Genomic DNA, 14,453 nt, shown 5'->3' with positions numbered 1-14,453 from the left:
TTCTTTCATATCTCTCTAGTCGAAGTCTAATAAAAAATTTTCAACTTTTTAAACAGTTGCTGTATGGAATAACGCTGACTTTCATAGCTTCAGAGCTCTAACTCTATGTCTCAGGTGTCACACAAACAAATACCCAAAGGTCCAGGGAACAGCCAGGTTATACATAAATAGTTCAGCATCTCAGAATTCAGAGATAACAGTTGCAGCTCTGGAATAGATGTGACTAACCTTAATAATAGCTTACTATGTCGGAACCTTTACAATAGGCCCCACCCAGCCTGATAACCCATGCTCTCAACTTCATTTCTCCAAGTTTGTATATTATAGCTAGTCCATATGAGTGAAACATGATAATGTTTGTCTTTTTGTTTCTGACATTTCATTCAACATACTGTCCTCAAGTTTCGCTCACCTAGTTGCATGCCTCACAACTTCATTTCTTCTTGCTGTTGCTCAGTAGTCTGTTGTGTGTATACACCACAGTTCCCCCTTCCATTGTTCAGCTGATACACCCTTAGGCCATCCGTTGCTAATCACTGCCACTATAAACACCAGTATGCAAATGTCCATCCCTGCCCTCACTCTCAGTTCTTCCGAGTATAAACCTAGCAATGGGGTTGCAAGATCATATAGTAACCCCACCCCTAGCCTCCTATGGAACCACCACACTATCCTCCAGAGGGCGCTGTATCACTTTGCTTCCCTACCAGTAGTGACAGGTACACTCTTTCTCCACATTTTCTCCAGGAAATGTATCTCTCTGTTCATTTTTGAGCAGTTTTATTCACACATCACACAATCCAACCTAAATAAATAGCCATGCCTTTGCCACCATAATCTATACGAAGCCATTTCCTTTCCTTCCACAAAGAATCCCATATCCCTCCCCCACATCCCCCACTTACTGACATTTAGCTTTGGCATATTGCCTTTGTTACATTCAATGTAATAATTATATTACAGTATTACTATTGACTATACACCCTGGCTTGTGTTGACTGTACTTTTTCCTGCATACCATTCCATTTATAATACCTTGCAGTATTGACATTCATTTGTTCTTGCTCACGCAAAAACGTTCTTATATTTGTAATTTAATCACCATCATTGTCCACTCTATGCATTCCAAAGTTATACATTCCCAGTCTTCATCCTCTGTCTTTCCTTCTGGTGTCATACGTGCCCCCAGCCCTTCTCCCTCAACCACACTCACACTCAGCTTCATTCAGTATCCTCATATTGTACTACCATCAGGTGCTCTTGTGCTATTCATTTCTGAATCTTTACGATCAGTCCTGTTACACATTCTGTACTCCTACTACTTTGATTCTTTACCTCCCTTAGTTAGACACTCTGAAGTAACTCTTAATCATGATGTAACTGGATTTGACCTCTCCAAATCCAGTTTTCTTCATAAAATAATTTGGGAAGGCTTTCTTCATAGCTTTTTATGAAAAGTGTCTGTGAAATATTGTTGCTTTAGTGTTTTGCTGTATGTATATGCTATATTCATTAAGTTCAAAATATTATAAACATACAAGTATGTAATAGTGGTATATCATAATTACAAGGGAGAAAAAGATGTCTGTAGATGCTCTTATGGTATTTCTTTTCCTTTTTTAAAAATTCTTTTTGTTTTTTATTAGCTGATGTAAGTTTACACAAAAATCACCCAGAAAATACGGAGTTCCCATATATTCCACCCTCACACACACAGTTTTTCCTATTGTTAACACTTTGCATTAGTGCGGTACCTTTGTATGAATTGATGAAACAACATTATGATAATCATATTATTAACTATAGTTCATGATTTATATTGGGTTCACTGTTTGTTTAGTATAGTCCTATGGGTTTTTCTTAAATTAATTTTTTTAATTTAAAACAACATAAATTATCTCCTTTTAACCACACTCAGACATATAACTTAGTAGTATTAATTACATTCACATTACGCTACCAACACCACCATCCATTACCAAAACTTCCCATCACTCCAAAAAGAGACTCTTACCATTAAAGCATTCGCTCCCCATTCTCTATTCCCATCCAAGCCCTGGAAACCTGTATTCTAGTTTCTGACTCTGTGAATTTACATATTCCAATTATTTCTCATCAGTGAGATCATACAATATTTGTCTTTTTGTGTCTGGCTTATTTCATCAAGACAATCTTGATGTCTTCACGGTTCATCCATGTTGTTGCTTGTATCGGGATGTCTTTCCTTTTTACGCCTGAGTAAAATTCCATTCTATGGATATACCCTATTTTGTATTTTATACATGAATGTGTGAACAATGTAAATGTTATTTCAAGATAATGTCAGCGAAGCCATTTCTTTGAGTAATGACTAAAATGAAGTAGTAAAACATCCTGTTCATTTCCTTGGAATTGCCAAGGCTAGATGAGATACAATGGGGATCAAATGCTACCAAGTTCTCACAGCCTCTCTTTGTCATGTGCGTGGGCAAGAGATAGGAAAACGGGGGGTGGAAGTGGGTCTGAAGATCATCACCAGAAGGGGACTGCCCTCCACAGAAGCCGTAACCACCCCAGCTCCCACCAGCTCTCAGTGAGGGAGAGGAGGCTTGTTTTGGATATTTTTCGGGAAAGTCAGGGATAACGGCCCTCCCAGAAGAGGGGAAGAGAAGGGGTGGGCCATGGGGAACAGCCAGCCCTGCATGGTGGCCTTACATGCCAGGGCCTTGCCGCCTCCCATCCTGAGTTCAGACTTTGTCCTCGTGCTTCTTCCCAAAAGCCAGCTCTGGATCTGACCTGTCACCTTAGTTGCGTCCTGTAAAGAAAACATTATATTTGCCTTACAAATGTGAAGTATTTTTACTTCCTTAAAAAGAGCAGAGAGGCAACATACTACCTGCGTCCTAAGTTAATGTTTCTCACTGCTGAACAGGATGGCCCCGCTCCCACCTATATGGAAATGCTGGCAGGGTTCCAGACCACTATAAATAAGCATCCTGATTGCTCCAGGAAGGCTGGACTTCCTCATTTTTTTTTAAGTGGAATTTATAACAGCTTCTGCCCAGAATATTTGTGTCCAAGGTCCTTTCATCTCCCAGGCATCCTGTACAACTAACATATGGAGGTTTTGGAATTCTTCCCACTGCAGCTGGGTCACCAGACAGCCAGTGAGGCAGCTAGCTAAAATAAAGAAATGATCATCTCCCTCTATGACCTCCGTCTTGCATTTAGATATGGAGTTTTAATAGGATCCCTTCTAAGGAAAGCAGATAGCTCCTTTCTGCTTCTCCCAAAAGGCGCATCTGTTAAAAATGGTGTAGTTTCCTTAGCAAGTACAGGAGCACACTGAACACTAGGAATTCATCTTTTCCTCGCTCACTTGTCAGGCCTCACTGGGCCGTTACTTCTCTCGGATTATTTAACAGCACAAAGTTATAACTAGAATGCCAGATAATAAAACAAATTATAAAGCTATGACAAATCAATCTATGATACTAGCATAAGAATCAAGACAGAGGTCAACAGAATAGAATGGACCTGTGCTAGTCAGGTGGTCTGCAGACCATGCAGCTGGCCTGTGAACTGTTAGAGTCCCTGGCAAGATAAGGAGCTTGTGCTAGAATATAAATCTGCTGTGTTCCTAAGCACACTGTTGCATTCAGCTGACCATTTTTTGTTGTTGTTGGCAAGACTTTCTCAATGAAGGAAGCAGTGTGTTGACTTATATTCTGACCCAATTTCGTTATCTCATCACAGATGGGCACTTTGAGTAGCTCTGAACTGAAGAGTCCTGAAATAATCACTGCTATAACATATTTGAAGGAAAATCACAAGCCAATAGGGAAAGAATGGCTTATTCAACATAATGGGTTTAGAAGTCAGCCATGTCTTTTTTTTTTAAATAATATCTTTTCCCCCTTATATGCAAAATAAATTATAGAGTTGAAAGTTAAATGGATTTTAAAAAAAAGCCAGAAGAAAAACCTTAAGCTGACCTCAGAACATAGAAAAATCACTGTCTTTCAAAATAAAAAGTTAAAAAATGCTATGTAGGTGACCATGATTTTCTTTATATTTTGTCCTTTCCCAAAATTTCTGCAAGGAGAGTACATTACATTGTCTTCAAGGAAATAAAACAAAAAGTTGCCTTTCACAGCCCAGTATTCTTGAGGCTGACACTGGTGGAATTCATTCTCTCTATCCCAGACTCAGCCTCACACCTTGCTGTTCCTGAGCTGTGGGCCCGTCTCTCAAATACATCATCCTGAGATGAAGAACTTATAACGAGGAGTGTATGGAAGGGCCAGTCCTCCTTCCCCCAAGGGAAAAACCATCCACATCGCAAGGGTGCACAGCCTCTGCACAGCATGCCAGCTCATTCACTTGCCTTTCCCTGCCCCGGGCTTGCCTCTGGGAAAAGGAAGAGGCAGTGGGAGTGTAGCCACCCTGGTGCCCAGAATCCTTGGTGTGGGCAGCTTAGGGAGGATAGAGAATGTCACATGGCTGCACCAGGAGTCCCAGAGGTGCAGGCTTTGATGCATGGAAAGATCGGGACAAATCATTTTCCCAGTTTGTTTGGTTTGGTTTTGGACCATAAGCATGATTTGCACAGCCCCATTTGGGGCCAAAGATTGTCTTTGCTTCTGGCAAAAGCAGAAGGAAGTATGATTTTGTCTAAAGCTCCTGGTTGACCATTTTCCTTCCCTTAAACCATAGATAACAGTGATCGTCAGGGAGGACACTGGAGCCTGCACAGGGTGGCTTGTGCACTCCTATCCCCAGCTGCCTGCTGTGGGGTCAGCAGAGTGAGCCTCCTAGCGATCACGGCAGGCAGGGATGTGAAAGTGGGTACAAAATGTGTGCTGGCCAATCCAGCATTTACATCTGTACACTATAGATTGGGTAGGAGGTGAAGTGCACTCTCAGCTTTTAGATAGTTTCTTAATGAAGTTACTAAGCGAAAACATAATGTTTTCTTGTTCTCCCCTGACTGGTTCTCTGACTTGAAGGTGTGTAACAGGTTACACAGACAAATTTCGTTCTCCTTTCCCCATTCTTGTTTTATATGAACCTAGTACGCAGAGGCCTCCATTTGTTGCACTTCTCTTCTCTCTTCCATTTCCCTGATGTGTGCATTTCCTACACATTTAGGGGCATCTCTTATGTTCATGAGATTTACAGAGAATTTCATATCAAAGCTTTCCCTACTAGAAAGCCCAAAGCACTGACCACGGTAGTTGTGCTTGCACACTTTCATGAGTGCTTACCGGGGTGTGCCATGGGCATTGCCACTTCTGCTTCGGGGACTGTGGTGCTAAGCACTCTGAGAAACAGCACTCCAGAGAGCTTCATTCTTCACAGTTCCTCATGTTTGCCCCACCCTAAGCCAAAGAAAGCTCTTTCCAATGAGGTGGAGGCCTTCCCAAGAGGAAGCTTAGTGGGACCATGGTTGAAGTCCCATTGAGAAGGTGGAGAAAGAGTCGCCTGTTCTTCACTGCATTTTGGCTGCATAGAACCCCTGGGTGGGGGGATCTTCCCAAGCCATAGACTGGGCAAGAAAGGAAAGAAATACATCTTGTTACTTTGGTATCCGTTCTGCAGAGAGATAACCAAACAGAGCCACACACCTTGCTGTTCCAAATGCACACTTCAGAGCAGCAGGTCTATCTTTTCAGAGCTGTGGATGCCACTTGCAAAGAAAAAAAAAAAGAGCTACAATCGATCTTCATTATTTGTGGACTCTGTATTTATTGCAAATTCACCTACTCACTGAAATTTATTTGTAACCCCAAAATCAATACTCATGGTGCTTTCACAGTCTTTGGTGAAACACAGAGTGGCAAAAAATGTGAGTTGCCTGATACACACATTTCCAGCTGTGATGCTCTGTCTTCTTGTTTCAGCTCATACTGTAAACGTGTCTTTTTCATGGTATATTTAGTTCCATGCTATTCACATTTTTGTGTCTTTTGTTGGTGATTTTGCTGTTGAAGTGACCCCCAAACTTAATGTGGAAGTGCTGTCTAGTGTTCCTAAGGGCAAGAAGGCTGTGGGGTGCCTTATGGAAAAAATTACATGTAATAAAAAAATTGCAGAAAAAATAAGCTTTGTCTGGGCATGAGTTATAGTGCTATTTTCTGTGAGTCTAAGTTAATGGATCAACAATATATTTTAAATAAGAGATCTTTAAGCAAGAACACACATAAAACAAGGTCATGTATTGATTGATGGATGAAAATGTGGCACCCAGAGGCTCACAGACACCTAACCATGTATTCCCCTAGGAGCACTGGTTCAGTCTTCTCTAAGTCAATGTTCATGGCAATTTCGTAGAACATAACCGCTGAAGTTAGTAAAAATCAACTGTACCTGCAAACCTGGGATAAGTGTAGAACACTCAGTAAGCTGTGAAAATCTCTGATGTAGCCTTCTGAAGCCATCTCAGACAGCCCCAAGCCAGGCTGTGTTGGGATGAAGGTTTTTTATCCTGCTGCTTTCAGAAGCCTCCTTGCAGGAGTATAGATAGAACAGTGACCCTTCTGTGCTTGACATTGCAGGCTTGGCGCTGGTGCCGAGGAAGCTCTGTGCCCACTATGCCTGGGATGCCAGTGTGCTGCATCAGGCATGGCCAGCTGTGGATCCTCAGTTCCTTCAGCAGCCGGATGTCGTGGAGATGGCGGTTCTGGTAAGTGTTTTCCTTCGGCCCTAGAGCCAGTGGCAAATCTGCCAGGGCAGGTCACTGTCTTATATGCATCCTATAAACACTGGCTCTTTCTTTTTATATATATATATGTATTTTATTTTTGAAATAATCTCAAACTTACAGGACAGTTAAAAAAATAATGCAAAACTCATAGAGAACTCCATCATACCCAACCACCCAGATACTCAGATCTACGAATTTTTAACATTTTACTACATTTGCCAAATCATTCCATCTATCTATCTATTATTGGGGAAATATAATTAAAAACAAAATCTTTTCCCAACCCAGAAAATCTCTCCACAAAGATAGAAGAGAAAGGAAAACAATTTTCTTATTATATAAGCATTAAACCAGAATGTGGTGCTTCACAGGCACTCTGAGATTGCAGAAACAGAGCCACCCTTTATGTGGCTATGCAGATACAGGCCATTACATACATATTCTCGAGATATTTTGGAGGTGGGTTTACAGTTTGGAACCCCGAGCCCTCTGAAAGTTATGCTAAACTCTTCCCAGGGAACTGGGAGATAGGGGCTGTGTCTCCCTTGATTGTACTTCAAAAGACAAAAGAGAGAATTTAAGGCAGGTTTTCTAAAGTAAATACTAAGTGATGGGAAGAAGGAGGAAGTCTCCTGTTCAACAGGGTCCATTAAGTGTTTTTTATTTTTAAATTTTTTGGGGTTTTATCTATCTATCTATCATCTATCTGTCTTCTAAACCTTTGAGAATCGGTTGTATACATCCTTTTCCTTGAACTCTTAATACTTCCATGTACATAAGATCAAGGATATTCACTTATGTAATCACCTATAGTTATTAAGTTCAAGAAATGTAATATTGATATAAAGCTTGCAGTCTATATGACAATTTTTTCATATGTCCCAATAATGTCCCTTTTGGGCCATTTAATTACCATTGTCTCTTTAATTGCTCTCTCTTTTAAATTGTGGGAACATATATATGTCAACTGAGAAATAACAAACCAATCTGCAAGGCAACAAAGACATTTATTTGGGGTCTTGGAATTGCAACTCGGGGAGCATAGATTTAGGTAGCAACCCAAATCATACCCCATCTTGGTATTTCCAGATGAGGGCTTTTAAAGAAAAAGAAGATTAGACAAGTAGTTTGTGTTTGGTGGATTTTTGAGGTACTCTGTCCTTCAGGCTAGATAGTTAACTGAGTTCTTTATCTCGTAGGTTTTTTTTAATGATCCTTAGGGTTTTGAGAAACATTGTTGTTTGAGACTTTGCATACTTTGGTAATTTGTGTTATCTGCCTGAGACCTGCCTAAGAGTAACCTCCAGAATGTCCTCCTGACTCCATTTTAAATCTCCTAGCTGTGGTAACCCTATTTTGTTTTATTTTTTTCAACATATACAACAAAAAACTCTCTCATCTAAACAATTCACTGAAGCATATTATTCAGTGGGACGAATTATACTCACAACGTTGTACCCCCCTCACCACCATCCATTACCGGAACATAACCGTCAGCCCAGGCCGAAACCCTACACTCATGCATTAGCTCCATGTTCTTTGCCGTCCTCCAGCCTAGACTCTACTTTCTGCTTCTGTGGATTCACATATTCGGTCTATTTCACATAAGTGGACTGATAACAATAACTGTCCCTTTGTGTCCTACTTATTTCACTGAATATGATGTCTTTAAGATTCATCCATGTGGTAGCGCTTCATTCCTTTTGGGGGCTGAATAATATTCCGTTTTATGTTGACACTGCATTTTGTTCACACGTTCATCTGCTGATGGACCTATGGGTTGCTTCCACATTTTGGTTATTGTAAATAATGCTGCAATGGACAGTAATGTACAGATATCTGTCCATATCCCTGATTTCAATTCTTCTAGGCCTATACTTACAAGTGGGATTGCTGGCTTGGCTCTGAGGGTTTCTGGGCAGGCCTTTCTCCCCGCCTAGCCACAGGCGACAGTCACAGAAGCTTCAGGGAACAGGGAGGAGGCACAGAGGCCTGTCTACCTGCTGCTGGTGTCTTCGGTTTTGTGCGTCACCACATACCAAAAGTTTGTGAGAATAAAACCCTCTTGGCCCTCAAGGGATTTGCAAGTGTGAAGAAACAAACCTTTCCTTGTTTACAGTATTGTTCTAATTTTCTTCCTTTACAGCCGAGGGCTATGTTTCAATATCTCTAAGTTTCATACAGCATTTTTTTGGAAGGTGATGATGAGGCGGTCAGCAATGCAGAAACACCTCACTCTATAAAATGTATTTCGGAAAGCTTACATAAAATTTCTTTTTGTGATAATTGGGCCATTTTAAATACACAAGAATAGTTTATCGTATAAACTTTTTGCAGAGCAAATAAGTCCCTTATACTTTAATGTAAGTTTTGTTTCTGATTTGTTTTATAGGGAACAACTCTAAATATACTGATGTAGCTGAGGAGGGCAAGAGTGCCAGGGGTGAACCTTTTTAGCATGTCTCCTAAATCACACAAGGGGCCAGCTAATGTACATCCAAAATTGAACTGAACTCTCTGTACTCTGTGAGGTGGACCTTACCATTCTTATTGTTTCAGCTGAGGAACAATAAGCTAGTTACCTTTCCTAGACTTATTGTTTCTTCAATAGCAATTGCTGGGTATCTACTCTGCCAGGCATAGTGCTAGGCTCTAGGGATTCAAAATCAAACAGGACAGACGGGGTCCCTACCCCCATGGCACTTAAAGCCTAGTGGGGAGAGGTGGGGAAAAATGGAAAGACAATAGGAAAATGAAATGATTGCAAATTATGAGAAGTGCCATGGGAAAACCACCCGAGGGGCCCAGGAGAGCATAACTGAGGCTGAGCCACTTTAGAGAGAGTTGGAACAGCATCTCTGAAGTGGAGACATTTAAGCCAACACTGAGAGACGACAGAATGGTAAGGAGCATCCAAGCAAAGATCCCCTGTGGAGAAAGAGCCCAGCGTGTTTCCGACACTGCAGCAAGGCCAGTGCAGCTGGAGCTGAGCTAGTGAAGGGATGGGACAACACCGATGAGGCTGGAGTGGGTCAGAGCTGATCACAGAGCCTTACTGACATACTGGGGAGCTTGGGTTTTATTCTAAGTGTGGTCAGAATTCACAGCAGGGTTTTTCATTGAAGGGTCCAAGCTAGGAAGGACAGCCTAGGGCTTGCATTCAGATCTGACTAGTGTCAAAGCCCGTGATCTCTCCATGGCACTGTGCATGTCACATTAAACTTGGGAATACTTGCTTGCTTGCCTGTCCTGGTAAGTCACAATTTATGTGGTGGGACCCTTTTATTTTATAGTCTTTTAATGTTTCTTTATCAAAAAGCAGACTGATTTTAAAAAATAAAATAAAAACCATCTAATAGGTCAGTGATATCTTGATGCTTATTTGTAAAGTGGGTGTAAATAAATCAACTAGATTAAAGATTGTACTGGTCAAGGAGACTTTAGCATTTTGCAGCAGATCCAGGCCTAAACCCACATGTCCTGGCTCTTGCCAAAGTCTCCTGCTGAGAGGAGAAGGAGGGACAGGCTCGTCGTGGGTTCGCAGTGTGCAGGCCTTGCTCGGGGCGCCCCAACTACTCACTCACATAACTCCTCCTGACAACCCTGAGGTTACTATTACCCCCACTGTACAGACAAAGTAATGGCGGTGTGGGAGGTTATGTAATGTGTCTAAGGTCACACAGCTGACACGTAATATCTCTAAGATGAGCCCCCTTCACCAGCTTCTCTCCTTTTAGATATCCCCTTTGACAGAAGGTCTGAGCCCTCTTCCCTAAAAGCTCTCATGGGGGGCGACGGATAGGACAGCCTGGAGGTTCTAAGTCAATATGCTCTCAGCATATGTCAAGAGACCAGACACGCCAGAAATATAAGGCTACGTGTCATTTGAGAGCCAAACCTTTTACAGCTGAAAGAAGGAGGAGGAAAGGAATACCCCAGAAGTCTTCCTCAGGAGGTGGGAGCTAAAGAGTTGGCAGACGGCTGAGGGCAGCACACTGTGGGCGAAGAGAACAGCAGGGCCTGGGTCAGAGGCCACATAAGCTTGGCATGGTGTCAGGAAGGGGTGCAGGAGGTTCCCTTGGAGTGGTCAGGGAAAACAGGTTGGTCAGAGAGCGATGTGGCCGACTGGCAAAGACTTCATCAGGGTGGTGGAGAGCTGGGAACAATGACCACGTAAGAGGGACTGGGTCAGAGAGACACCAGGTGGCAGGCAATCCCCGTGATGCAGGTTTGAGGGGAAGCCTCGGGCCCAGCCCTGGCAGAAAAGGCTGAACCAGCACCCCTCCCATGAAATGGGACGTTTTTCCAACACTCTGGCAGATCTCCTGCCTCTGATTTAAAAAGAGATCAAGGAAAGCAGCTGCCATTCCCGTGCCCTCAGAGCCATCTAGGCTCATTTGCAGACCCTGAGAGCAGGCAGGGTGACCATTCGTGGCAGCCCAAGGGAGTGTGGTTACCCAGAGGCTTAGCCCGCCGGGCCCCTGCCCCTCTGCAGCTGCGCAAACCCTGGGCCCAGTAAAAACGACAGTATTTGGAAACACAGTGTTTCACCCAGGAGACCAGGCTCCTTCCCAGCCACTGTTTCCACTCCGCCTCTCAGCCTGCCACCTCGCCTTGGTGATTAGATCTCTGCTGCCCCCACCTTGTCCCACAGAGTGGGGGTTGAACACGGGAATGTCCCAGAGCCAGGAGGAGGAGGGGTGGGGCTGCCCTGGCAGGCTTCCCCAAATTCTCAAGTCCAAAAACATCCTCGTGCTCAGAGTGGAGTTTCTTTAACTTGAGTAATGATTTTAAGGCAAAAATATCTCACGTACCCCCAAGAACTTGTCCTCAGAGCGCAGCTGAGAAATGCCAACCTGAGAAACTGAAGTCTCCTTCTAACAAAATATCTTTCCACTCTAAATTTCGCTACAGGAAAGAAATTTAATTTTGATAATTGGTTAAATAATTTATTTTATGTCATTGAAATGAAAAACCAAAATTAAAAGCATATGTAGGGCTCCCTCCAAGTATGCCGAGTTTGAGAAACTCTGGTCCAGGATGTGGTACGAGGCAGAGCTTCTGTGAAGGTCTGTGTTCTAACTTTGTATGAGCCCAGTTGTTGCCGTGGCCAGAAATAGAACTGCAAGCACAGGCTGGTGTAATCCAGTGTAATTCAGTTCAGCTGACAAGTTGTCTATGCCCGTGATGTGCTGGGGTGTGTGCTAGGTGCTAGGGATACAGAAACAAGAGTCCCCATCCCCCACTTCTTGGAACCTAGTGCCTAGAAGGGAAGAGCAGGGGCTTATGAGGGTGTCACACCCAAGGGAGAGTAGGGAGCCTTAAGTTAAGATGTAAGAGCTTGGGAGTTGGGCCATTCTGGGTTTGTCCCAGTTTTGTAAAATGCCTCGGTTTCCTCAGTTATAAAGTGGAGGCAGATGCAGTGCCTGCCTTACCTGGCTATAAAGAGGATTCCATGAGACACGAAGTGCTTCACCTTCACCTGGAACACTGCTGACAAAGCCCGCTAACCTGTAGCGAGCACCGACTTTGGGTCAGGCCCTGCTTTAAGAACTTTACAGATACCGACTCATTACTTCTGCTCAGCAGCTCTGGAAGGCAGCTCCTGTTGTTTCCCCATTTTACAGACAAGGAAACAGTGGCACAAAGGGACTCAATAACTTCTTGAAGGTTACACAGCTAGTCCAGAATTTTTTCAGTAAGTGATAACTGCTGCTAGTGTCAGCATTGCTACTTCTGGCAACTGGGGGGATTGGAAACGGCATTGTGAGGAAAGGAAATGGGACCTTGGCTTCAAGAGAGGAACTGCATTTTCCCAGTGCCAGAAAGGATGCTAGGATCAAGTGCAAAGGCAGGGGAAAGCCCATGGCCACACTGAGCCAGCTGAGCCTTATAGTGGCTGGAACAGAGGCCACAGGCAGGGCAGTGCTGGAGAGAAATCTGGAGGCTGGCAGGGTCCCTGCCTCGGAGACAGGAGTAGGGGGAAAAAGGACGTCAGGTCATCCCATCTCCGCTTTTACTGATATGGGACCTAGGGCAAGTGACTCAAGCCCGTGTGACTCAGCTTCTCCATCTGTGCAAAGTGGATGGACTGCCCATGTGTCTGCCTAACAGGGTTGTGGTGAGGAGAAACACATCCACATGAATGAGCAGGCACTCAGCACAGAGTGAAAGCTGAACAAATGGGAGGTTTACTGTTACTAGTCACTACAGGACCAACCTCTTGTCAGTGAAGGGTGATGACTGGGGGCAGGGCCCAGAGTGCCGGGTGCCCGTCAGCCAGCTGTTGAAAACGTCCAAGTCAGCGAGGCTGAGCTACTAGGCCAAGTGATGATTTGGAGGTGGACGAGATGGAGGACCACCAGCCTGGCTAGACTATGGAATAGGGACCAAAACACTTTTCTAAAATAGAGCGGCCCCTGTTTAAGGTGGTGTGGAAGCACCTTTTCTGCTTTGGGACCCTGAAGGCCAACCCCAGTGTTGAGTCCCAACCAGACTTCTGCTGCCCACGGATCAGTGCCTCACCCGAGGAGAAGGGAGCGCTATGAGACACCCTGAGGAAAGTCAGGGAAATCCTAGGTAGCCATAAACCATGAGATGGGGTCTGGGACAGCATGGGAAAGACCACTTGGTACACTGGGCCCCATCCCACAATGACCTGCCCCGGCCCCAAAGCCCCGGCTGTGAAAGAGAATGAATCATGGATGAGCTCTCACTAGTCAATGTCTCTAGGGTCTCTAGACACCCTAGAGAGTGTGCCTCCTCTAGGAAGCATAAGAAGCTCTGGATTTAGGAGGGTGTCAGTGATTCTCTGAGGCCATACATCAGGGAGGATGCCACTTCCATCCTAGTTGGGACTCTTGACAAAGGCAGAGAGAGTGAAGCTTAGTGAGTTGGTCACTTGACACTTCACTTAATATTCCAGAGGATTCTTTCCTTAAAGAACAGAAAACCCAAGGCCCAAGGTCCGGCAGCTTGTCAGTCGAGGCCTGAGAGTCAAACATGAGTCCGTGGTACTCAGAACACATATTCCCCTCTCTGTAGCCCCCATCAGGGATGATGGTCCCAAGGAGGTGTTAATCTGAACAGCTGTTCGATAGGAAAGGAAAAATAAACACAGAGAAACAAGGGCTGGTGCCACAATTTATTAACAAGTTTGCAGTCTGAAAATTCGAGATTTGGAGCCTCCAGGATTCCACAAGGGAAACGCCTTTTGTATGACAGAGTGGAAGATCTGTTCCAAATTCTCAAACCAAGCACTTGGCCTTGAAAGAAGGCAACTTCTAAAGACTTAGAAATGCAAAAGCATAGGGACTGCATCTTTTAAGCAACATACCCTGGTTGTGCAGCTTCTTAATATTAAACAGCAGTATTTCAGAGCACAGTGTTTATTCTTGTCTCTCTTCTAGTGATCTTGGTTGCTAATATAAATGATAAAAAAATGATGCCGAGTTCTATGCAAACCTGCACAAAAGTGGGGAATTAGGACCCGCTTGATAATGCACCTTGGTTGAAATTTGAGAAATTATTCTGAGTAGCTTTTTGTAATACAGTGATTACATTTTCCAAGTGAAAAACCGTGGCATTAGTGAAGGAAATGTGAGTGTATGCATGAGAGCAGTGGATGGAGGACTGGAAGCACAGATGTTCGGAAACTATCTGGACCATGTGGCTACCATCCTCAGCAGAGATACGTCAGTTCATACATGATGTGACGGTTTGTCCTCATTGAGCTAATATTCAGTGAGTACCCACTGACATCTGGAAC

At 43.8% G+C, this 14,453-nt stretch overlaps 1 protein-coding gene across 5 annotated transcripts in view; it reads left to right on the top strand.

Annotated features, from left to right (window-relative positions):
- LARS2 (leucyl-tRNA synthetase 2, mitochondrial) overlaps window positions 1-14,453 on the top strand; it is a 200,267-nt gene that overhangs the window by 180,926 nt on the left and 4,888 nt on the right. For all 5 annotated transcript variants that reach the window (XM_077129574.1, XM_077129571.1, XM_077129573.1 and 2 more), the window contains one exon: window positions 6,537-6,664. In XM_077129574.1, coding sequence (XP_076985689.1) covers window positions 6,537-6,664 — 128 coding nt within the window. The remainder of the gene's footprint in view (window positions 1-6,536; window positions 6,665-14,453) is intronic.

Source organism: Tamandua tetradactyla, chromosome 15 (genome assembly GCF_023851605.1).
Source record: "Tamandua tetradactyla isolate mTamTet1 chromosome 15, mTamTet1.pri, whole genome shotgun sequence".
Lineage (NCBI taxonomy): Eukaryota > Metazoa > Chordata > Mammalia > Pilosa > Myrmecophagidae > Tamandua > Tamandua tetradactyla.
Note: the sequence above shows the minus strand (reverse complement) of the source record. Positions and strands in the feature narration are given on the sequence as shown.